General features: G+C 33.9%; 1 protein-coding gene across 1 annotated transcript; it reads left to right on the forward strand.

The window, feature by feature from the left end:
- Window positions 1-25,999, forward strand: LOC126823543 (SH2B adapter protein 2). Its single transcript, XM_050552434.2, has 7 exons — window positions 1-870; window positions 17,469-17,570; window positions 19,423-19,547; window positions 20,683-20,729; window positions 21,408-21,596; window positions 22,077-22,279; window positions 22,801-25,999. Exons 1-7 carry the CDS (start codon window positions 178-180, stop codon window positions 23,212-23,214), a joined length of 1,773 nt encoding a protein of 590 aa, XP_050408391.2. The 5' UTR covers window positions 1-177; the 3' UTR covers window positions 23,215-25,999.
- Window positions 26,000-26,067: the final 68 nt, after the last annotated feature.

Genomic DNA, 26,067 nt, shown 5'->3' on the forward strand with positions numbered 1-26,067 from the left:
TGCACATGCGCATTAAGCAACCCGTAAAGCACAGCAATAAGCTGTTTGTTTTCCGGCAGGCTAGTATGAGTGAAAACACGTTAGTTATGTGTGTGAAATTTGTCGGTGTTTCTTTACAAGGTTTACCGTTATGTGTAAGTTAGATCATTTGGGCATGACGCCGTGAAATCAACTCTTATGGCGGCCGTAAACGGAGCAGCAGACACGAGCCAGTCGGACCAAAGCTGGGTCGAATTCTGTGACAGACAGGCTTTGACTGCAGCTGAAAATTTTGTCCGCAGTTATAAAAATTTCGAGAGTTTGACAAATAATGTGAACCGGTCTCGGGATCCGAATGAGTATGCAAGAAAATTCGCAGAATACTTCCTGCGACATTTTGACTTTGAATTCCGTCGTTCTTCTATGAATGAAGACACCAACGCGGAAGTGAAAGAGAGAAATCAATCAACATTCCCTAATAATTCAGAAACTTGGCTTCAAAATGGCGGCGACCAAGACGATTATGCCGACACCCACGTTGAAAATCTTCCCCCTCCGCAGAATATTGTAAGTCCCCCTGGTAGAAAACATCACAACAAGAGTTTAATAAGAAGACTGTCAATACATTTGAAAAAGAATAGGTTTTTCAAGCAATCATCGGAAGACCTTGATAGTGTGAGTGAGACTACTAAACGTAAACAAAAACAAAGTAAAAAAGAAAAAAATCGAGTGACAAGTAACTCAGAGGGTGATGTACAAATTAAGAAAGAAGGGATAGTTCATGTACTTAGTGGCGAAGATTCAAAAGGACAGTCAAAATGGGAAAAAACGAAATTAGTTTTATCCAACAGAACAGGAAGTTATTTAATGGAATTTTATTGTCCCCCAAAGGTTTGTATGAATTCTGTAGCAGTACCAAACTGGTGCAATTATTTTTTAGAAAGAAGTTTCTGGGTCTATTGCCTGAGATGGAAACATTGTAATTGATTAACTTTAGTGATACTGTTTGGTATAACTTATTTATTAATGCACTAATGACCGAAACGTTGTGCTACCTCCAAAATCGGGTAATTGTTACACTTTCTGTTTATTATAATAATAATAATAATAATAAAAACTTTATTTAATGAGGCAACGTATTTAGTTTGCAAAAAAACCCAACTAATCTTCCATAGGTCCCTCCTAAACTACAAAGACATATATACATGTAATATCAGGATAAATTTAAAATCATTAGAAATGCAATAGCATTTTAAAGTGGGAAGTTTGATAAGTCACTCCCAAACTACAAAACATATACATTATACAAGTAGAATATAGGAAGAACACTATAATTACACACAAAATAAAATAGAATGCAGTTGCAAGTTAAAAATAATAAGTATGTCATCAGTTTAATATTATGGTTCCTACAGTGTGCAAAATAGATGAGTTTTCAGTTTAATCTTAAAATTTTCAACATTTTTACACATCTTTATATCAAAAGGCAGATTGTTCCATAAAAGACATGCAGAATCCTCTGAACACTTCTTAAAGACTAGGGTCAAATTCAAAGTCCAATAACTATTATTATAATTCCAAGTCTTACTTCCAACCTCATGGGTTTTCTCTGGGTCCTCCGGTTTCCTCCCACTGCTAAAGACCCCTACGTGCAAGCGAATTATTGAAATAAAATTAAAACCATATGTTAGTCCCGAAATGACCTAGTTTGTGTCAAGTGGACGTTAAACCCCATTTCTCTCTCTCTCTCCCAAGTCTTACTCTTAGTACCAATAATTTTACTTAAATGGTCATATTCTACCCCCACCCCCTCCTCCCCTCCCCCAAACAAATCAAATGGTTCTGTATTTCAGGACTGAGAATGAATGGGGGAATATTATATTCTAATCTAAGTCATTCTTAATACTTAATTAAAGATTAATCTTGTAGTAAAATTCATTCTTTCTTTGAATCATCATTTTTAGTTAAATACAAATTGGTTCTATTCTCAACATTATTCAGGATGTCAGGATTCATTGGGACATCAGTGGCTGTGATTAATATCCTTGAACATTTCCTGATTTGGTCACTTTGACAGCACATTCTGTTATAAATTTATTATATACAGGCATGTGTGGCATTCTACCCATTTCAATAATTTCATCAACTACTGGTGCTTCAGGTCATTAATAAAGTTGATGACTCTAATTAACCCGGACTCTGGAATTCGGCACACTGTCTTGACTACTACCAGTCTGCTTATTACTATTAGGTGTCAGGAGGGTGTTTGCAATGACTACAATATTACTGGTGTGTGGTTTGCAATAAGGTTGTGTTGGTTTCTATTGAAAACTGGACTGGTTCTATATTTATATGAAAAGTTCTGTAAGGCTGCTGTCTGTGCAAAATTTTCTCATACATTGTATGCCCATCTCCATTGGTGCTGAAAAGAAAGATATTAAACCACATTTTAATTTCATTCATTTATTGTATGCTCAGGTGGCCATGTAATGATATATGCGTGAGGTGCCCACCAGAGTATGATTACATTTACATACTAGACTGAAGCTATACATGTATAAGGTTAACTAACACTTCTTCATTTTAGGTGGACTGAAGTTGGAAATGAAATGAAATGGGGTTTAACATCCTACTGTTCTACTCCAAAGTGGGCTAATGAAGACGGGCATACACCATAAAGTTTGCTATGGGGGAAACTTTGCCCGGACAGCGGCACTACAGCCTACTCTTATATCGAATTCTAACTGTCAAGGGATCTTTTACGTGCACGCCAATGTGTACACGGGACGTCGGTTTTTCGTCCCATCCCAATGACTAGACAGATGTCTTTGTCGGGCCCTCTGTCCTGCATCACTGACGAGGGTGAACCACGCTCCGGAAAATCTGGTTGAACTTTCTCGGCCAATGCAGGGATCGAACACCCTACCTCCAGGCTAGCGAGCCAGCATCTTACCCACTTAGCCACCGTGCCCCCCCCCCACTGAAGTTCGAATTATATTTATGATATTTAGCTTACTAGTACAAACTGTATATTTTTTAAGCAACAGATAGTCATTTTTATTTTTATAACCTAAAACTTTAACGATTTTAAATATGAAATCTCGATACACTTCTTGAATAGTGAATAAAAACCTAAAAGTTAACCTATGTACTATGACTCATGGTTAATTATATTTGATTGTCATATAATATAAGGTTACAACTTCCTGGTATAATGTCAATACCTCAATGAAGATCACTTTCAGATCTGTCAATCATTGATTTATAATAAACAATTTGTCTCAAATTCTACTGATCTAGGTTAGTCTCAAATTCAATAGCTTTTACTGAATTGTAACAGTTAAGCCACGTCACTGCATCCGTGTCCGTGAAGGGAAATAACACATCGGTCAATTATTTTTGTGGATTAGTTTCATAATTGATTATAACACTCTTAAGTCTATGTCCTTTGATCTTCTTGTTGTCATGTATGATTTCATGGTTTGTTGTTATAATTTTTCTGTATATATTTGCCTTACTTATAGTTTATTGCTCTATCCAGTTATTAAATGCCTCCAAATGATTATTTTTCTCTTGTTTGAGAGAGGAAAATGTTTTTATCTTGTTCGAGTTGAGAATATGTTTTAGTCTTGTTTGAGGGAGGAAGATGTTTTTGTCTTGAATGAGTGATGTTTTTGTCATTGTTTGAGGGACTAAAACGTTTTTGGAGAGTGATTATCTGTGCAGTTGTAAATGGAGAGAAATGTGGTTCGACGACCTATCAACACTAAACAGGTCATTTTGGGTCAAACATATCATTATTTCAATTAAGCAACCATGCACATCGGGATCCAAACCGCTACCCTTAAATTGTGCACGCATTGATATAGACCCACCGGCCCTCCACTAGGTGCAGTTGTCCATAGTTGGTTAATCAAGAAATTGCCGTACATGTGGGAGTCGTGAGGTCTCGGGTTCGCTCTTACATGGTTTCCCCTTGTCAGTGAGGTAGGGTGGAGAGAGACTGGCAAGGACAATGCCTAGTCGTTTGGATGGGATGGAAAAACCAGGGTCCTGTGTACACATTGGCGTATAGGTAAAAGAACCCATGACAGTTGGAATTCGAAAAATGAATTTCTCTCATGACCCACTACATTGTATTTGTCCGTCTTCATTAGCCCAGTCGGTGCATAAATGAAGGACGTTAAACTCCATTCAATTTCATTTCATTTACCAGTACATGTATCTTTAGTTAATCTTGACAGTAACCTTTATATATTAGTTTCTTTAAACATTTACTTCCTCAATGACTCATTAACAGTCAAAATACATGTACATTCCTTGTTTGGATGAAGCTATCCTTGTTTGGATGAAGCTATCCAGGTTAGTAATTTACAAGATGTATTTTTATACGCCCACATTTTTATGTTGACGTATATTTTTTTTTTTTCCCCTGTCCAGATATCCGTTCACAATTTGTTTGTGGATGCTCTACAGGTCACAATTTTTATCTGATTTTGACAAAATATAGGTTTATCTCCTAACGATCTCGGTTCTTGTCAAAATTGCCATGTATCGGACCATAACTTCATGGATTATGGCCACTCATTGTACGAAAAATCACGTTTTTAGCTTTTAGACGCTCTAAGAGGTCACAACTTTTATCCGATTTTGATGAAACTTGAAATGTATGTTTATAACCCAAAGATCTTGGTTCCTGTCTATATTCGAGCATATCAGACTGTAACTTTGAATTATGGCCCCTGATTGTATGAGAAATTGTGTTTTTAGCTTGTGATCCCTGTAGAGGGAACAATTTTTATCCGATTTAAAAAAATATTTGGATATTTCACCAATACACCAGAATGACAGTTGAGTTTGAATTTTGTGAATATAGGACTGAAACTGCTCGACAAAATGGCCGCTCCTCGTACGCAAATACATGTAGTGTAAAAGTATGGTATATCAAAGTTGTGGACCCTCTAGTGGTCACAATTTGGATCCGATTTTGATGAAACTTTAAATTTATGTTTAAATCACAAAGATCTCGGTAATCGCGCAGATGGAAACGTAACTTCCAGGAATATGGCCCCAGATTGTTCGAAAAATCACATTTTTCGCTTGTTTACCCTCTAGAAGTCACCATTTGTATTCAATTTTAAATACTGTTTAAATATATCACCGTTAATAACACCCTAATGATGGTTAAGTTTGAATTTCATAAAAATTGGACCAAAACTCCCGACAAAATGGTCGCTCCTTGTACGCAAATAGTGTAAAAGTATGTAATATACCAAGGTTGTGACCCTCTAGAAGTCACAATTTTTATCCAATTTTGATGAAACTTGAAACAGTGTTTATATCCAAAAGATCTTGGTTCCTTTCGATATTCATGCCTATCGGAACGTAGCTTCCTGGATTATGGCACCTGATTGCACAAAATATCGCAATCATAAATAACTACTGAAAAGACCTTTACGTACATGTATTATTGTATATCTTAATCTATTGAGAGATTTCAGAATTTGTCCATAATTTTTGTTTTTAAATTTGGATTGAATGGTAACAATTACTGAAATAGTACATCTTAAAGGGGCATTAATGGAGATTAGATAAAGAGCTGGCAGTTCTCACTATAATAGTTAAAAATTAGATAATGTAAAGGGAATTACAAAAGTCGGTACGATAAAAAACTTAGTCTCGATTATCCATTTTTGGATTAAATCATCAATGAGCATTGAGCAGCATATCGGATTCAAATACAGTAAATATAGCAGGCTAGCGATGACATCGAGAGTTGATTAATGTCTTGGTAAGTTAATTAATGTCTGATTAATATTTTAGATAACATTTCAGGCCTAAAGAAATACCTTCAATAGGCAGATTTAGCTCTACCATAATGTATGTTTAATGAACTAAAGAATTCATACTATTTAAATTACTTGATATACCATACATGTATTACGTATGTATGGTATATTATATCAATACAAATATTCTCATTAAGAAGTCATTAATCAATTTGTAGATATTTTGATGGATGATATGAATGAACACATACCAAATTATAAAGAGGAAATTCGTTAGACTTGATTATTTGTTTGAAATTCTAATTATGCTGCTGTTGTGTATTCAGTGTGTTTGTGAAAACAAAAGATAATGATTTTTCCTTAAAAGAATAGCACACCTTAAGTATTTGTATTGTATCAAGACTTCCTTATTTGTATTTAAGAAAAAAACAAAACAATAGTGCATACATGTACGAAAATTACGTAACTAAAGTGGAAATTTTTAGAAATTTAGTTTGATGGCATTTTCAGTACCAGGGAGTGACATAGCCATAATTTAAAAGCTTCTGATTGTCATTTGAGGGATTTTGAAGCCCTTGCAAGCAAACTACAATATTGTTCAAGTTGGGGCTCTAAAAAGAAATATTTCTTTTCAGTTTGTTTTATACTGTGACATATTCAAACTATCATTTTAATAAGCTCTAAAACTGAATATTCTGCCGGATGTTTCTTCTTTGTACCTTCTAATAGTTTTACCATAAAGAAAAAAACCCAAAAACCAACAGGTTTGCTTAATGGTGTCTGAGATAGAATGTCATGAGGCATTGTCTCAAAATATGATGTGATGTCTTTTGTATTGCAAAACAGTCCAGATACAAATGTAGGTATTTATTACATGGTAGCCTAAGTTTATTATAAATTTAGTAGTTTGTTATAAATTTAACGGTTTGTTATGAAGTTTTAACTTTATATCAGGTTCACAACTGATTGACAAGGATACATAATAAGTTGAATTTTTAACCCTGCATACATTTATATGCATACTGCCAGTCATTCACAATAGCTTGCAAACACTCTACTGTATAGAAGTTTTATATTTTATTTGTATAAATATCACAATGCTTCAATCTGTATGGAATGTGGGTGTATGTTTCATAGCCTGGCAACCTATTTTTAACCAGTGTTACATCTGCAAAGTGAATTATCAAGAATTTTAATTTTGTTTCAAATGAATAAAAAAACCGGCACGTCTATCTTAACATAGAAGTTTATATAATTAAATTTGCTGCCTAGACTGTGTAATGTGGGTGTATGCTTCGAAGCCTGGAAGCTTTCAATAGTAATTTTGTTACATTTATTTAAATAAAAAAACTATTAAAGGAGAATATCTTTGATTTTTAATCAATGTAAATGGCTAGGATTGATAATTTTTCTATATAGAGGGGTATTATCCGTGACATCGACTCCGGGGGCCCCCAGAATTTAATAGGTGACCCTTAGAAAGGTAGAATGCAGAATTTACTTAAAGGAGCATTAAGAGAGATTTGATAAAAAGTTGACAGTTCCTGCTACAATAGTTAAAAGCTACATGTAGATAACATAAACAGAATATGCTGAAAATTTCAGTCAAATTGCTCCACTCTGAACCAAGATATTAAGCTTTTGAATTTTAGGCTACCCTCAATCATTGTTACTAAAGTCGGTATGATAAATAACAAAGTCTCGATTATCCATTATTACGTTTAATTATCCTTCACAAAATGTATTACAATCCGCTAAATATCGCAGGCTACAGATGGCATCAAGAGTTGTTTATGGTCTGAATAAGTTAATGTCTAATTAATAATTTAGATAACATTTCAGGCCTAAAGAAAGACCTGCAATAGACAGATTTAGCTCTTGCATAATGTATGTTTAACTGTGAGGCCCCATGGGTATTAAATCGGCAGTGGAAGTGAATAATAATCAAGTGAGACAAAACATTGACCAAGAATCAGACGAGAAACAAATGATATTGACCTTGATTGTAGGGTAGTTTACAGGACATTGCACTAAGCCAAAACTGATTTTGGTTTAAACTGGAGCAGCAGTAACATATTTTATCATCAGAGCTGTAACGTAACATATTTCAACTTAGGTGAACTAGTCCAAACAATAATATCATTAGTGATAATATCCATAACAGTATGAGCATGTCACGAGCAAAGGGTGATTAAAGGCAAGTTGAGGTCATAAGATGGGAAATGAAATGGGGATATAATGTCTGAATTGTCTGCTCCCACTGGGCTCATGAAGATGGGGACAAGATAGGAAAACTAAAGATAACTTATGCAATTAAGAGCATTATTCAAAATGTTTATTTACCGTAAATGGAATATAGCAAGACTCGAATGTATTTTGAATGTTTGCATTGTCAAATCCAGTGTGTCAGACAGGATGTACTATATATAAAATTCTTTGCAGTGAAGGTCAATGAACCATAGGGTGTGACTTTGTACCTTAGTCTTGACATGATTATATTAAAGGATGTAAAGCTCTAACTCAATAATATCTAGAGTCTTCGCCATTACACACACAAATTATTGGTCCATTCCAATCTTGCCGTTAGAATATGGGCTCCTGATCCAATATTTAACACATTGAACAATTTTAAGACCAGTACACCCTGGCTTGTACTCTATGCTCATGAGCAACATTTGTAATGAGGCACCTTTATGAATGAGGCTAAACATGAGTGCATAAGTGAAATGTCAAACCATGTTTCCTTCTGATTTAGACTGGACTAATCAGTTCGTACGATTGCCATTCATTTTGGACCATTCACATATTTCGACGAACAAAACTGATCAGAAATTACAATAAAAGTTTTAAAATGAATGTAAATCAGTTTATATAGACTCATTAATATGTGCTTTTTGACCCATTTTCATCCATTTTAGCCTTCAAAGAATAGAGATTTAGTTACTTTAGATATTAGAAACAAAATATTTGAACTAATGACACCAGTAAACTGCAGGAACTTGATTTGAAAGCCTTATTTATAGTCCTTAAAGGCTCAATACCACTTTTGTTGTAACTGAATAATATGTCCCAATCTTTATTCTGGTCAACAAATTGTACTATTTTACAATATTCCAATTAATTGATGATACAAATTTCATCTTAACACACCTAATTTAAAAAATTGGAAAAATTCAACTAAATGATTTGAAAAGCCTAACGTAAAGCTTTTCAAATGTGACTTGGATTTAAAAATATTTTCGAACCCTCTGGACAAGTAAAATAGGATTTAATGGATAATTTACACAACAGGTAGGATACTTAAACATCTAATACTTAGAATAAGGCTATTATTTATTTTCTGGAGCTGTCAAGCCAGCAAGAGTGTTATTGTCCCTTTAAAGACTTTATTTAACATTAATTCTAAAATATGACAGCAAGCCATTAGATTATTTATTATTCAGGAAGAATTGATGTGTGACTGACATACATGTAAGACATCAATAATCTTTTAAAACTTGTCTGCGATATCACCTCGGTGAAAGCGGACGTAAAATACAACTAACTCACACACTATATAGAGGCCAGAATTAGTGACCATAAGTTGTTTGTCAGCTTCAGGAAATAGCGTCAATATAAGCTTCCATTCCCTTTAATAGACTTCAACTAGAAATATTTTTATGTTACATGTATGTAGTATATAGTGTTGAAACCTGTGAGAATCTAGGAAATAAATATGAAAATATATATAGATCTGATCTGTAAACTTTACTTATTAAAGAAAAATAATAAATATGGACCCCATTGGAAATAACTGGCATGGGCTATCTTAAGTAGAAGTCTCTTAATGACAGCATACCTATCATACTTCTTGGGGGGTTGGAAGGTAGAATGGTTAGCATGTGAGCGCTGTATCATATGGTCTGTCATTGAGTCAACTGTCGTGGTCGTGACTCCCCGGTTGTACATGACAAGGAGTAGGGTCAGTACAACCTTGTGGGTTTTCTCTCTCTCTATCCTACTTCTCTATTCTCATCTCATGTCACTTTTTCAATCATACAATGCAGCACACTGTTCTTATTTCATATACATATCTATATCGTTTGTTGTCATGTTGTAACCTTTATTTGAAGAATAAATAAATAAATAAATAATAAATATTGCATTTAATATAAATTTAAAATTGTGAAATTTCCAAGTAGCATACATCTTGGTATTAAAATCGTTAAAATTGAAGTGACAATTAGCCTATAAATATATGTATAGATATTGATTATTACTTTAGTAACGTAAATTGTATCGGCTCTGCTCTCTACTACGTTACTGTCAGCTCCTAATGACAACTACATGTAGTATGAAAATAAGGCTTTTCCCCATCTCGGTTCTAAGGCTATTTTGGAACCCTTACTGTCTATTTTTCACGGTAAGGGTTCCAAAATAGCCTTAGAACTGAGATGGGGAAAAGCCTTATTTTCATACTAGTTGTCATTAGGAGCTGACAGTAACGTAGTAGAGAGCAGAGCTGATACAATTTACGTTACTAAAGTAACTAAGATATTGATGTCATTGAAATACTTATTTATAAATCCTGATTTATGATAATAATGGTAATAATACCTATTTATGTAATAGACAAAAAAACATAACTTATAGCTAATGGCCTTATCAAAGACAAGCTATTTGATATTAAAAACGTGCATGTAATAATGGAAGTTATAAAAGATGGATCTTTATAGAATGTTTGATGATACATGTACATTGGGGTTGAGCAATTCTGAAAGGCCATTGACTGAAGCGAAATCATGATAATTGAATTAAAAATGGCGATTTTCATTCAAACATTTTTCATAAATTATGTTTTTAGTACATGTATGGCTGGATTAAAAAGGGAACTTTAATCTTTTGAAAGGCGGAGGGTGTGTGGGTGGGACCCCCAGCTTCTCCGCTTTGGATTTTGTTATTTATAGAAATGAAATAAAATTAGACTTAATATTTTTTATTATTTATGCATGTAGATATTCATTAATTTAATCCGTACTGACTGGGTATCTGTTGGGTGTGCATTGTGTTTCCATAACGTTGTTTGTATCGCTTATTTGGAGGGTACGGATATTTACACTGGTTAACGAAGATGGTAAAACCTATAATTATTGCCTGGGTGATTATGGCTGAACACCTAACAGGAAATTGGACTTTAGTCTAGAGGAGAATTAACAGAGGTCATTTTTTTTAATAGTAATGTCTGGTGATGACTTGCATTTTTCCAACATTTAAGTGGAATTATAGTGTCTGCTGCCAGCCAGGATCATACATAAGCTTATCTTATACGTTTTCCTAATGAGTGTGATGTACAATGTTATATAAAAAAAATTAAACTTTAGTACTGAAATTAATTTAATTTAAATTGAATTTGTTACAAAGATATATCAAGGATTTCATGTTATTGACAGGTCATGATGACCTGGGTTAAAGTGACCTGTAGCCATTAATTGGTCAGACCTGGTATATTATTTAGAAGTCCGTATTTACCTTCAGATTTAACTTTGCCTTCTGCAACACAAGATTTGTTTGATGTTTACCCTATTTAGTGTATTCTGTGGCGGACTTGTTTCACATAGTTGTAATTTTCTCAGCTTCTCTCTTCTCTATTGATTTTTGTCATAGCTGTGATGGATATATATTTAAACAATAAATAACTTAAATTGTTTATGCCTCTTTGTTTCTAGATGTCTATTGCTGTCGTCTCTCATGCCGTCATCTTAAGAATTATCGAAATCTTATAAATGGCAAGCTTCAAGGTGGAGATAAATGTCAACAAAAGTACTAACTGTTATGTGCTGCAAGGTCTTTAAAATAAATGCGTGGGAATTTATGATGATCACTTTTATAGTAAATGAGCCTCAGAATCTCATCATCTGTCTTTAAAATAAACAAAATAATCCAAACTATTAATGCACATGAGAGGGGGTGGCCAAAAGTTCGAAGGCATGTGCTTTAGATTCTATGGTCTGTCTTTGAATCAAATGCAGTGGTTTCAGTTTGATTCCTCGCTTGTTCCTGACAAGGAGTAGGGTCGTCTGTCCAGCCTCTTGGGTTTTCTCTGGGTCCTCCACTTTCCTCCCACTGCTAAAGACCCCTCTGCACGATCAAGAAAATTATTGTCCCCCACCTTTCAAAAAAGAAGGGGACTATTAAAATGTGTTTGTCCATCTGTCTGTCTGTCCGTCACACTTTTTGTTTTGGGACACAATAACTCTCCTAATTAAGCTAGAATATTAAAAACTTAGAGTAGGCGTTCATTAGGTGAATGCTTTGATGGAGTTCGAAGATCAGCATTTTCTGCTTAGGGTAAGCAGAGATAAGCAATTTGATTGGTTGATGCGGGGACATGATAACTTTGGTTCTAATTATGTGAGAGTGATGAAACTTGGTGTATAGTTTCATCACATCGATTCCTTGACTGAGTTTGATATTGAGCATTTTCTGCTCAGGGTAAGCAGACCGATAAGCAATTTGATTGGTTGAGACTCTGGAGCTTGACAACTTTGATTCTAATTGAGTGAAACTTTATGCATGGTTTTGTTACATCAATACCTATTAACAGTGTTCGATACCGGGCAAAGTAGAGACTTCAATCTGATTGGTCGAGACTTTGGAACACAATAACTCTCCTTCTAATTAAGGTTTGATGTTCAAACTTGGTGTAGGTGTCTATTAGGTGAATGCCTTGACAAGAGTTTGATCATGCAGATTTTCCACTAAGGCTAAGCAGAGATAACTTTGGTTCTAATTGGGTGAGAGCGATGAAATGTTTAAACTTGATGTAGATGTTCATTAGGTGAATGGCTTGACTGAGTTCAATGATTAACATTTCCTGCTAAAGCTAAGCAGAGCTAAGCAATTTCATTGGTCGATGCTTTGGGACAAGATAACTTTGATTCTAACTGATGGAGAGTGATGAAATTTAGTTTACAGTTTAACTACCAGTGATAGTGAACATTTTATGCTTAGTTAGACTAAGTAGAGATACTCAATTTGATTGCTCGATACTTTTGAAAAAGATAAATGTGCAATTAATTAATATGTGTCATCTATTTGTTTTGTGAATTCAGTGGAGGACATCCGCCTCACTGTTGGCTTGATGAAATAAAATTGTACCGTATGTTAGTTCCGAAATGACTTGATTTGATAATTTGTTTATTTGGTGCAATGTCTTTTTCTGTCTTGTCCGCAGGTTTATCTTGTACTTGTAGATTTCTGTTTTGCACGTAGTGCGGTCCTCCTGAACTTACTATTAGATTGTATTCAGTGGATGTTTAACCCCATTTCTCTCTCTCAATTCACATGAGCCAGCCGGATATGTCATTTGTTAGCCCATGTTATTTTTCTTGTCAAAATTTAGCGCATATTGTTTATTATCATAGCAACGGTATTTTATCATTAAACTCTTAAATGGCCGCCATGTTCTAATCTACTTACAATCAGAACCATCCGGTAGCTTGAAACCAATAGGCTTCTTCATCTCACAAAGCTAAACACTGTCTATAAATTTAAAATGAATGGAATGATAACTTTATCCTTAGTGAACAGACAGACAGGTGACGACAATATGACCACAATGCAATGCGGCTGTATAAAAACAAATTGTTGATGTGGGTGTACTGATGTATTTGTTAAGTATATTTATCATTTGTATTGATATTGAAAAACATGTTTTGAAGAAGAGCATTAAGTGTAGTTTATATATCTGTATTGTTTGTTAAAAATGTTATTATCAGATACATATATATCACATGTACTTAAGTATTGACGTCCGAACATCAAGGTCCTATGTCATTCTCACTAATTAGACAATGAATATCAGCTTATACCAGAACACGTAATTTCCCCATCTGCCAATCAGATATTACTCGTCTTAGAACAGTCATTGAGAAAATGGTAATAAATTCCTTAATTGGTAAGAAACAAGTCAATAGATTAGGATATACCGTGTTTTTCACGTTAGAATCAAGCTAATCTGTGGTGTTTTTGGGGCAGAGAACGCATAAATAACATGACAAATATTTTATGAAAACAACAAGTTGAAGTGTTATTTAAAGAGAAAAGTGAAAATTTATGATGTTAATTACTGATGGTTAAAGGGCTGTTGATGTGTTTTCTCGGTCTACACAATCTTGATTGATAATATTTCACTGGTACAGCTGTAAAAGACTCTACATATAAACAAGTAACGTTCGTAAAGATATTATCCAAGATAGAAATACAGTTTATTCTTAATAATATTATATTATAACTGAGAATGGGTGTTTGAGTTTTATTGGTATATTGGGTCACATGCTGTATATTAGTATCCAGGGCCGGTTTAAGCTTGTATTCACCCCCTGGCTGAAAATGTCACTGAGACACCTGCATCAACAGTGAAAGAGGGGGAATATTCTGGTCATTGTCCATCACTCTCACACAAAAGCAATTTGTACAGTAGATAGATAGTTATTTGTCACAAACATATAGATCATAATAAATAAAATTATGAATTATATATGCTTTAGATAAAAAAAAATTTAGAACTAATTTTGGGGGTCATTTCATTATTGGGGCTGCAGCCCTGGCAACACCCCCTCCCCTCTTAATCTGACCCTGACAGTATCTGAAGCAGACTACGCAAATCCACTTTCTTTTTTTTGGGGGGGGGGGGGGAGGGGGAGGGGGTACCTGAACGTATAATGACTGACTTTATTTCTTGATCGTGTACCTCCTTACAGTGGAAGCTATTTAAAGAATGTACAGTATTCGGTTATAGTGGATAGTAATTGACTTAAATTAACATCATTGATCATATACTGACTCTAGGCCCGGTCATCAACCTGACTGTCCAGTCACCAACATAAACATGAGATTATTGGTAAACATGTACAGTGCTGACCTTCATTTCACACTGGTCAGTCTGAGCTTATGGTCATCATGCTTCTTAACTCAATGGACATCAAACAAACCTGTGTAGCCTTGATAGAGTTTAAACACTATGCCAGCCCCATTGATAGCAGTAAGCTGTAGACTATTTTTAACTATAAACTGTGATATTTAACATATTATACTTAAAATGTCAGGCCTTGTCCTTCATGTAAAACTACATATTTGGTAACTGAATCTTAATAATAAAATTTGTTATTCATTGTGTATAATCCAGTTGTGTACCTTACATGTATATTCTTTGTACCTTAATAATAATATGAACATATCCCCCAACATATATAACAACAGTTCATATTTGTTCAAAGTCTCAATAGCAAGGTTATGTTGTGCTCATTTAAGGTCACCAAACTCAAGAATGTTATCATATGTTTATAAGCATGATATGAGTAAGACCAACAGGTTGTCCTCAAACTAATGCAATGTCATGATTATATAAAGCATATATTTTTTATGATATCCGGTATATGTTGTTTTCAGGTTTGTCTTTATATACCCCGTGCAAAGCAGCACACTGGGTAGTCTCTATCATCCAGACAAATATTTTATGAATATTAGTCTGGATGGGTTGTCGACTTTTGAGAATAACTAGGTCATTGGCTAGATCATCTGGTTGTTTACATTATCATGGGCAAAACCTAAGGGAGGTAACTAGGCCTAAAACAAGATGTCGACACCCATAAAATTAATTTAAGAAAAATGTTCAAACTTGATGTAGATGTTCATTAGGTGAATGTTTTGATTAACATTCAATGATTAACATTTCAAGCTAAAGCTAAGCAGAGCTAAGCAATTTCATTGGTCGATGCTTTGGGACAAGATAACTTTGATTCTATCTGATAGAGAGTGATGAAACTTAGTGTATAGTTGATAATCAGTTTGATTGCTTGATACTGTTGAAAAAAATAAATTTGCGATAAATTAATATGTGTCATCTATTTATTTGGGGATTTCGGCGGGGGACATCAGCCTCACCGTTGGCTTGTTAATCCTAATTCATCATCACAATTCATGTTTGTTTATATTAATGCATGAATTATGGGATTTATTTCGGGAAGGGGTGCAACTCTTACTTGACTTTGCAAAATTTACTGGATAAATAACCACACATTAAAAAAACAAACTCCCGGTTTGGGCAATGGAAACTTTTAGCATATGTTGACAACTGACCCATACCCTCTGTACATTAAAGACTAGGAGGTTCTGGGTGACCGAGAATACACACTGGGGCCCCAACAGTTCACAGGAATAAAAATTTATATGGTCGTTAAAATTAAAGATAAGATTATTTATTGTAATGGGGTTTCCAACAAAATCAGTGTTTAAACTTTAAAAAATATGCTGTACAGCAAGTTACGTGACTTAGATTAGCATGGGGGCCCTATTTTCATGGGGCTCCCAGGTAACTGCCCATCATGCCCATGTGTTAAGACACCCCTGATTATTTGGTTTAAAAGAGCACAGAAGTTAAATTTGTACAGAAGTTAAATATGCATAATAAAAGAATAGGACATTTATTTCATTTCTTATTTCAATTTACAAACCACTTATATTTTAAGTATGTATTACTTGAAATAATAAGCATACACTTGACATTTACATACTTCACTAAATGAATTAGTATGTAGAATTTTATATTGATTTAATCTTTGATACAATTTTTCAGTAGAATTTAAATGGCCAGTCCCGATATTATTTTGGAGAATAAAACTAATTAATTTTGTGTTAAAATCCCTTAAAATCCTCAACCAAAGGGCTGAGGAACTAACTCAATATGTGATACATTTGCAAACAACATAAACACGTCAGTCTTCATCTGGAAATGAATACCGGTGCCCAAGCTGTATTAATCGGTGTCTGGATAAAATCAGATTTTTTTTAGTAAAAATAACGTGTAGGTGAAATGTACCTTTCATTATCAAGTACATCACGTGAGTCATTCACTATATGGACGTCAATAGAAACAGGAATCGATTATCAGGTCACCCAACGAAAAAATTCACCCAAAATCTTAAACATGTTACGTGTCCGGATAAGCATTTTTGAAGTTCACGCCCAAACAACTCAATATTTTGCGTTTAAATTTTGAGACAAGATAAATACACCATTCCTCCATATTTTGGCACTTAAATGTCATACGTACTCAGACTTTTATTTTTGAGACTCTGTTCAAATCGGGATAGTCCCTTTAATACTGGTTATCTCTAAATCACTTCTATGGTTCATTGGTCCAAACTTTTAATTGGAGAATGGCCAATCCTTCAAATCAAGATCTTTAGAAGGTCTACTTTTATATTATCTTCATCCCTGTCTGTCTGGAATTATTGGCAATGTTATCGAAATAAAGAATTGCACGACATTCAAATAGTGACCCTGCGGCAACTAATAAGTGGCTTGTATTTTTATAGTAAAAAATGAAATGAGTTATGTCTTACTTTTCTGCACCGACTGGGCTATTGACTGGGTTTTATAGTCAGACATTATGCTAGGTTGAATCGTGGGTTTAATCGTGGAGTAATTGTGGTGATCCTATCAGGTCTTTTCATATATTGAAGTCAGTCGTAGCAATCATGTTGATTGTATCGAAACATTTCGACACGTACCAAATCATGGACTCACTAAGGACAATCCTATCGTAAACCATCTGGCTTTAAAAAGATTTTCATTGCAGATAAGGAATGATTAAATCATATTAAATATAGTTGATCCTATTTATCCTTTAATATACATGTCTGTTTTATATTATTTCAGTCCCTGAAACCTAAAACTGGAATATTTTGTTTCCTTATAAATGAAGCCAGGGAAACTACTCCTTTAGAAATGCCAGATCATGAAAATAGTTTTGTTTTGAAGGTAGGTGGTAGTCCATATATGTTCTTCCTGCTTATACAGAGGTTTTGTAGCTGTTACCTGTTCGCATAATACCAATAAATACTACAACCAGCAAATTGTTCTAGTCTGGTTTCCACCTATCTGTGATAGAGGGAGAGACAGACATTTAGTTGTGTCGAATTGTTTGGATTTGGGTAAAACTGAGGTCCTGTGTACACACTTGGCCCATAGATCTCTTACTTATAAGTTGCAATTCACAGATTACTAGATGAAAATACCACAGTCAGGACAAACTTGTCCCCCCTCCCCCCAACCCCCCCCCCCCCTTCTTAATATTAGAGAATGAAAACTACAATATGATGCAACTCACATATCCGGTAAAAAAACATAGATTTTCAGGTTAATCAAATGAAATGAAATGAAATGAAATGGGGTTTAACGTTCAACTGTTCTGCTCCGAACTGGGCTAATGAAGACGGGCATACACCGTACAGTGTGCTATGTGGGAAATTTTGCCGGAACAGTGGCACTACGGCCTACTCTTATATCAAATTCCAACTGTCAAGGGATCTTTTACGTGCATGCCAATGTGTACACGGTACCTCGTTTTTTTTTTGTTCCATCCGAATGACAAGACAGCTGTCCTTGTTGGTTCTCCGTCCTGCATCACTGACAAGGGGGAACCACACCGGAAAATCTGAATGAACTTTCTCGACCAATGCAGGGATCAAACACCCGACCTTCAAAGCAAATGCAAACAAAATCTAATCTGTATAGGACTATATTATATATAAGAAATAGAACTTTTGTTCCATGTGATATCATGTATTGTCTATGGTTTCTTATTATTCCTTGTTGCCAACTAAAATCTTACATCAACAGGCCGATTTTCTATCAGAGGGCATTTCTCTTGGAGCAAAATTTCTTAGAGAGTAAGACTGTTTTTAAAACTTGAAACACAGGCAAATCCAGGAAATCTAGTCCTTTATTTGGCCAAACGTGCAAACGTCCTTTATTAGGCTAAATGTGCAATTTAGTCCTTTATCTGGCTAAACGTGCAATCTAGTCCTTTATTAGGCTAAACGTGCAGTCTAACCATTAGGCTATACGTGCAATCTAGTCCTTTATTAGGCTAAATGTGCAATCTAGTCCTTTATTAGGATAAAACATACAATATAGTCCTTTATTATGCAATCTAGCTGTTTATTAGGCTAAATGTGCAATCTAGCCATTTATTAGGCTAAATATGCAAACTAGCCCTTTATTAGGCTAAACATACAATCTAGTTCATTATTTGGTAAAGTGAGCAATCTAGTCCATTATTTGATTTTGAATATGCTTAAGCAGTGAACACATTAGCTGAATCGTTCGGCCGAACCAATTGGCGCCAAATTTTATTCAGCCGAATGGATGGACACACTAACCGAATGCTTCGCCCGATTCAACCTGCCGATTGCATCACCTTTCATGTCACATGATTAAACATGGCGGCGTCTATGTCTTCAATCTATCACGTGACTTCTCGATATGAATGGTGATTGGCTAATGAATTCTATATTCGGCCGAATGCTTCGACGAAGTGGACACACCAGGCGAATATATCAAACCTGTTTGATTCGGGCGAATCATTCGGCTGAATAGAAATTCGGCCGAATGACAGTGGACACACTAGGCGAATTTCGACGCTGATTGATTCGGCCGAATCATTCGGCTAGTGTGTCCACGGCTTTAGTCCAAATATTGTAGAAATATTATACTGGGCCATTAGTCATTGGTAGATATGTGTGCTCAAAATAAAAGTTTCCATCTTTGATTATAGGATGAAAGGGATAAACTGTTATATATATTGTGTATAATTTTGTATATTTACCAGGGTGAAGGTACAATAGAACATATTATAGAAGCTAGTTCAGTACAAGATAGAAGAAATTGGTTGGAGGCTATACATCAATGTATAATACATACTTCTGCTAATAATGATGGTTCTATTACAGCTATGTAAGTAATAGTTACATGATTTGTCGGCTAATACACCATTATTCTTTTTCCTATGAGGACCTCCAAGGGTGATTTAGCTGACAATCAACACTTTTAGACAAAGGAAATGAGGCTAAGTATGGGTATAAGTTTGATAATTATCCCATGATATACATTGTTGAATATTTGCCAAATTATATTATGCCATTATTAAGTAAATAAACTCCAGTTATTTCAATATAAACTTGATCCAAGTTCTGTTCTCTGTAAAACAGATTTATAATCAGATTGAAGTTAGGAGAATTCTGTTCTCTCCGTACCTATGGATTACAAATAGCATCTGCATTCATGCTCGAAAAATGTAAATCAATAATGCTATTTATATTTATTTCACAACCAGCATCATAAAGTTTCTCTCAGAAATTACAGCCACAGCAAATGTTACATCATAGAAAGAGAAACAAAAATTGTGCATATGTGACCCGAGAATGAAATTACAAAAAGTTACTTTTAATGAGTTGGGGAGGATGCCTGAATGGTTAGCATGTGCGTGCTGCTGTATCATAATGTCTGTGATTGAGTCAACTGGCATGGTTTCGAATCCCTGGTTGTATGTGACAAGGAGTAGGGTCGCCTGTCCAACCTCGTGGGTTTTCCTCCAGTTTCCTCCCACTGCTAAAGACCCCTATGCGCAAGCAAATTATTGAAATAAAATTGAACCATGTGTTAGTCTCTCTTTAATGAGTTTCAATTGCAATTAGTAATTAAACTGGCAATAATAAAGATGACATTATTCTATGGTATGCAAATACTGAGCAACACTTCAGTTAGGATCCTCTGGTCTTTATCTTAGTCAAAACATTGCTACATTGTATCTTAATCAAAACATCACTATCTTAGTCAAAACATCGCTATATGATAAACAGTTTTCCTTAGATATTAGAATTTTGTCCTGTGTATGTCATTATGCTGGATGGGAAGTGAAAATATATACAAATTGTAATAAATAAAGATTATCTGGCTTTGAGTACAAGCATAATCACAAATACAATTTATTACCCAGATGTTGATACTGGTGAAAGTTGGTCAATTCGTAGATCTGTTTACCCCTAACTATCCTTTTATCATAAATAATGTAGACAAATTCTTTTTTTAGACGACCAAGGTTACCAACAGCTCCATCAGGATCTATAGAAAGAAAAGGTTAGTTTTTACATGATGAAAACTGTTACTAATAGGCCTTGCAGCTAATCTGCCCCTCTGGCATCAAGAGTATTTTTGTAGATGAAAAACTAGTAGCCGCAAGGGCTTGTAATTTTATCATTGCACTTATTGAACTTGACCAAAGATGCTGAGTAAACAAAATAGATGATGATATTATTAATAATATTTTCTATCGTCATCTGTTTGTTGTTGTTAGTAATTTTTAGGAGGTAAGTGGGGATGGGGATGTTTTCTTAATATGGTCTAAGTGAAGTAATCCATGTTCGCATTGTCCCCATCCATCCATCCATCCGTCAACTGCAATTGCTTGTGGACACTCTAGAGAATAAAGTTATTATCCGATTGACTTTAAATTTATACACGGTGTCTATGGCCATGAGACGAAGAAGCCCTCGATCACTTTGATTACTGGATAATCATACATTCCTATAAACAACATAATGAGATGTAGAGTCTTGAAATGTCGCATTATTTAGTCGAATAGTGATCCTTTGATAAATTAAAAATAAGAAAATAAAAACCTCCCTTCCACTTCAGATTTATTTTTTGACAGATTGTCTGAGAACCAGAATATTTTTTTGTATGGCCTAAGTACTTCAGCATCAGATGTAAATACATTACGTATTTAAAGCTATTTACATATTTCATTTTATTCAGAGACAACCCAAGTTGATCAACCCCAGAGAAGTTCTTCCCAGGGTAGTCTAGGTAATGGTGCTACAGCTTTACCTAGTATACCTCCACGACCATCACAGCGACCCTGGAGTACCCCCCAACATACCCCCCAGTCCAGTTGTGCTCCAAGTACAACAGATTTACATAATGAATCAACTCGATCGGAGTCAGGTTAGACTAAATACACATAAATACTTGTTCTAATAAAGATATGAAGAGTTTGTAGCCATTAAAACATAGTATTAAATTGTTTATCGCTCTACTTGGTTTTCACTGTCAAGGGTAGCGTCTGCTGTACATACAAGGACAGTTTGTATGAATTGGAGTGCATGTAGATGAACCCTTGGCTATTGAAATTCAATGAAGTCTGGGCAAAGTTCTCCCCCTAGCATAGAAAAAAATTGTGATGAGTTTAGTGTCAAAATGTCTGAAGTCAGTGTTACGTTTATTTTGTTTAGACCTACTTAGTGTTAGGTATAACATGCCTATTTAGACCTAGTTGGTGTTAGGTATAACATGCCTATTTAGACCTAGTCAGTGTTAGGTATAACATGACTATTTAGACCTAGTCAGTGTTAGGTTTAAAATGACTATTTAGACCTAGTGTTATATTATAATACATACACAATTATTTGTTTTATTTTTTTTTAGATCATAGAGAGACATTAGGTGATGGACATATAGATCAGTTATTACGAGAATATCCCTGGTTTCATGGTACATTATCACGAGCTGAAGCAGCTCATCTAGTTCTACAACAAGGACAGAATGGTCATGGCGTGTTTTTAGTTAGAAATAGTGAAACTAGAACAGGAGAATATGTCCTAACATTCAACTTTCAAGGTCGTGCTAAGGTTAGTAAGCTTCCGAACAATTTATATATTATTCAGTTTCAGGATTATTTTGATCAAAAATGCATGGATGACATATTTTATAGACCTTACCAATTTGTAAACAATTTCAGTAACTTTATTCTATTTATACCAGCTTGTTGGTAGTGTTCACTTCTTATGAGTTATTTTGAAACTTACATTTAAGTTTTGTCAGGTTCAGGGCCCTGTTTCTCGAAATCTTAACTAAAGATAAAATCCCAATTTTAGTAGATACTTCAATTTTGATTGGCTAAGCACTAAAATCAATCTAATATTATCCAATCAAATTACTAAAATTTGGATTTTATCTTAGTTAAAATTTCATGAAACAGGCCCCTGAACACTTTATTGATATCTGTATGTAAACTAATAGGGCTGTGTTCGTACTTCATTCGAGAAATAAAAACTTAAAAATCAAATGTCTACATGAATTACATCTGCTACAACTTTTGGGAAGTTTCAGGGTATTAAAATATTTTAACAATTTCTTTTATTTCTTACAGCACTTACGGATGACTATTAATAATGATGGTCAGTGTCGTGTTCAGCATCTTTGGTTCCAGACTATCTTCGATATGTTGGAGCATTTCCGCACGCATCCTATCCCTTTGGAGTCGGGAGGTACTTCAGATGTTACGCTCACAGACTATATAGTGGCGATGGAGCGACCTCGTACCCCAACAACGTTACCTAGAGGTTCGCCACGGTCTAATAATAATACGCAAGCTGGTCTTTCCACCTCACTTTCGGCTCACAGTGGACATTCTGATAATAGTCGTGATATCGTTGTGATAAGTGGTTCGGTGCGGTCAAGGACATCTTCGATAGAAAATGTGGTTCGTGAACAGGCTCACGGCGGCTCACAACAACAATTATTACATGGACGTGCTGTGGAGAATCATTACTCATTTGTTTGACTAGCTGATTAGTTTATTATATAAAAATAAAATTTGTAAAGTGAATGATAAATGAATGGCCGTGAGAAAACTGAAGCAAATTTACAATGCACACAAATTGAAGAATGCGTGAAAATAGCTTATTGTATGACTTGAAATTGAAATCATTCTGTAAATGTTGAGTGATTTGATTATGATTCCATTGGATGTTAATTGTCATAATAAGAAAAAATTGTTCAGAGTTCCCATTTTTCCGTCAGTCAGTATTTCTGTAGCCGTAAACATTAAGTAAAAATAGACCTAAACGTATCTGTCCATTGCTCTGCATAGTACACAACCCTCCCTTGTGCAGTTGCCATTTTTGCCAGGCGACTTACATCTGCATGTATTATAAGAAATTCTGCCATGATTGGCCATTTTATCAATATGGTGTTCAAAGCATGATACAGTACTTGTTTGAACATGATACAGTTTTGATCATGATACAGTACTTGTTTGAACATGATATAATACTTGTTTGGACATGATACAGTACTTGAAAATGATACAGTACTTGAAAATGATACAATACTTGTTTTAAAGTATTTTGTATATACTGAAAATTAGAATATTTTCAAATAAAATATAGTAAACTAATGTTTGGGTGGTGAAATCAGGACCCTTGTTTTAGGACGTTGTTTATTGATTTGAAAAACAACAAAAACTAATTGTGTTACTTTGTTTATTATTTAAATAAAAAAATGTTTATTTTTGTTACGAAAAATAATTGATGGACAGATGTGTTTTGTAAGTAAGAGATAAAATATTAATAAATTAGATATTTGATTTTTAACTGTTGTAAATTGCTTTTATCCAAAAATTTATTAATTTATACATGTGATGCTTTATTGTATGCAATTTTTTTCTACTTTAATACCCTTGTAAAATGCTCACATCTAAGAGTGTCTCATATTGGTTATTAATTAACATTTGACTTTAGATTTCATTTATTATACACTACGATTTTATGTTTTTTAAATAAATAAAATAGTTAGGAATAGCCTCACCTCACTTTTAATGATGTTCCTTTAATTTAACTATATCTATAATCTAGTCTGATGGTTGGGAATATTTGAAGGAAGTTTAGGCCATACAAACAAAATATTCTGGTTCTCGGACAATCCTTTTTTTGTGTGTTTTTATTTTGTCAAATGATCACTACCAGTCTAAATGACTTCTCATAAACATCACATATCAAGGCACTATCTTATCATGTTGTTTATAAGAATGTATGATTATCCAGTATCATTTATGATTGTCAGTTAACATTTATCAAGGCTGTGTTCTTAATTAATGAGCCTTATGCCATATTTCTGGATTTATTCAAAGTTTTTTTTTATAGAGCTACTTCCTGTAAACTGGGATAAACATTTTCTATCCGGTAATTACATGTAATGGAATTGTTTTTAGTTTTTAAAATAAAAATGGGTCATGCAGCCCATTTTAAGTGACACAGAATTATCTGAGAACCAGAATATTTTTTTTGATATGGCCTTATGGAAATCTGTCAAGAAATACATGATTAATATAAAGTAAAATTAATTATTGATATGGTGAAGATGTCTAGGGATATACCCACAATAGAAATAACTGTTTAGGATTTACTCATTTAAAAGATATATTAAATATAGTTTAATTTTCATCATCTCACTGAGTAAATAGAAAATATTCTATAAAATAAAACGTGATCAAATTGTATAATTTTATTAATTTAAGAGAATCACATTTACAAATAATATTAATAACATTAGTACTCTCAGTTTTTCATACAGATTCATTACAAAAATTATTTATAATAAATATGAACTTGAGATTATTTATTTGTTTATTGTTTGAATAACAAAATAACACTTATGATGTCAATACTCTAACCAACAGATTTAATCAAAATCATTAAGTTTAACATCTGGATAAATCAGCATCAAATATATAATAAATTTATATAAAATCTCACAAGCATGAACTATGTCTTATTGAAATTTGTGCAAGTAGCTTAACTCGTTCATAGGAAGATGCATATTGATTTTTCTATGATAACTCCTTTAGTTATGCCCCTCTATTGTTAAGTCTTATGTCCGTTGGTTTGTTGTTCAAATTTTTTGTTAGTACGCTGGGGCTACACTAATCTATATCTCTTTTAGAAATTGATTTGGATCCTCAAAATGATTAAAACAAAGAAGCCTATTGAATAGTAATCACCTCCAGTGATATGGTCTATGGTATGAAATCTTAGAACATTATAAACTGTAATTATTGACCTATCCTTATGAAATTAACATCGATTGCCTATTCAATTGAAAGGAAGAACCTTATTGTTTTTCAACAATTTTCGATAACTTCCAGAGTTATTCCCCTTTCTTACAAGAACCTTTGATTTTGATACAGTCTTTTTAAAAAATGTTATGAGTTGCTTAGCTCATAACTGCTCAGATAACTTAGTTGCTTGTGATTGTATATTTCATTGCCTGGCAACCTATGTTATATCATTTGAATGTAATGAATATTTAAAGAATTGTTATATAAAAGGGCTATAGGTACTACCTCCAAACAGCATACTTATCTCTATGATCTATCTATTTAAATGCTGTTTTATTAACCATGTCTTGGAATTAATTTATTATGTGCTGAATAATAAATTATATTAATTATAGAGGAAGATATAGCCCAAATTAAAGCCAGTCATATAAATTTTTAACAGTTTGTAAAATTTTAAAACAGTTATTTTACTAATAGAATAAGACAAAAATTATTGTAAAAAAAAAAACAACCAATGTATCCATCAATTATTTTAATTTCTAATATTATCTTATACACTGTAAACAATGATATTATTAT

The sequence above is a fragment of the Patella vulgata genome, chromosome 6, assembly GCF_932274485.2.
Source record: "Patella vulgata chromosome 6, xgPatVulg1.2, whole genome shotgun sequence".
Taxonomy (NCBI): Eukaryota; Metazoa; Mollusca; class Gastropoda; family Patellidae; genus Patella; species Patella vulgata.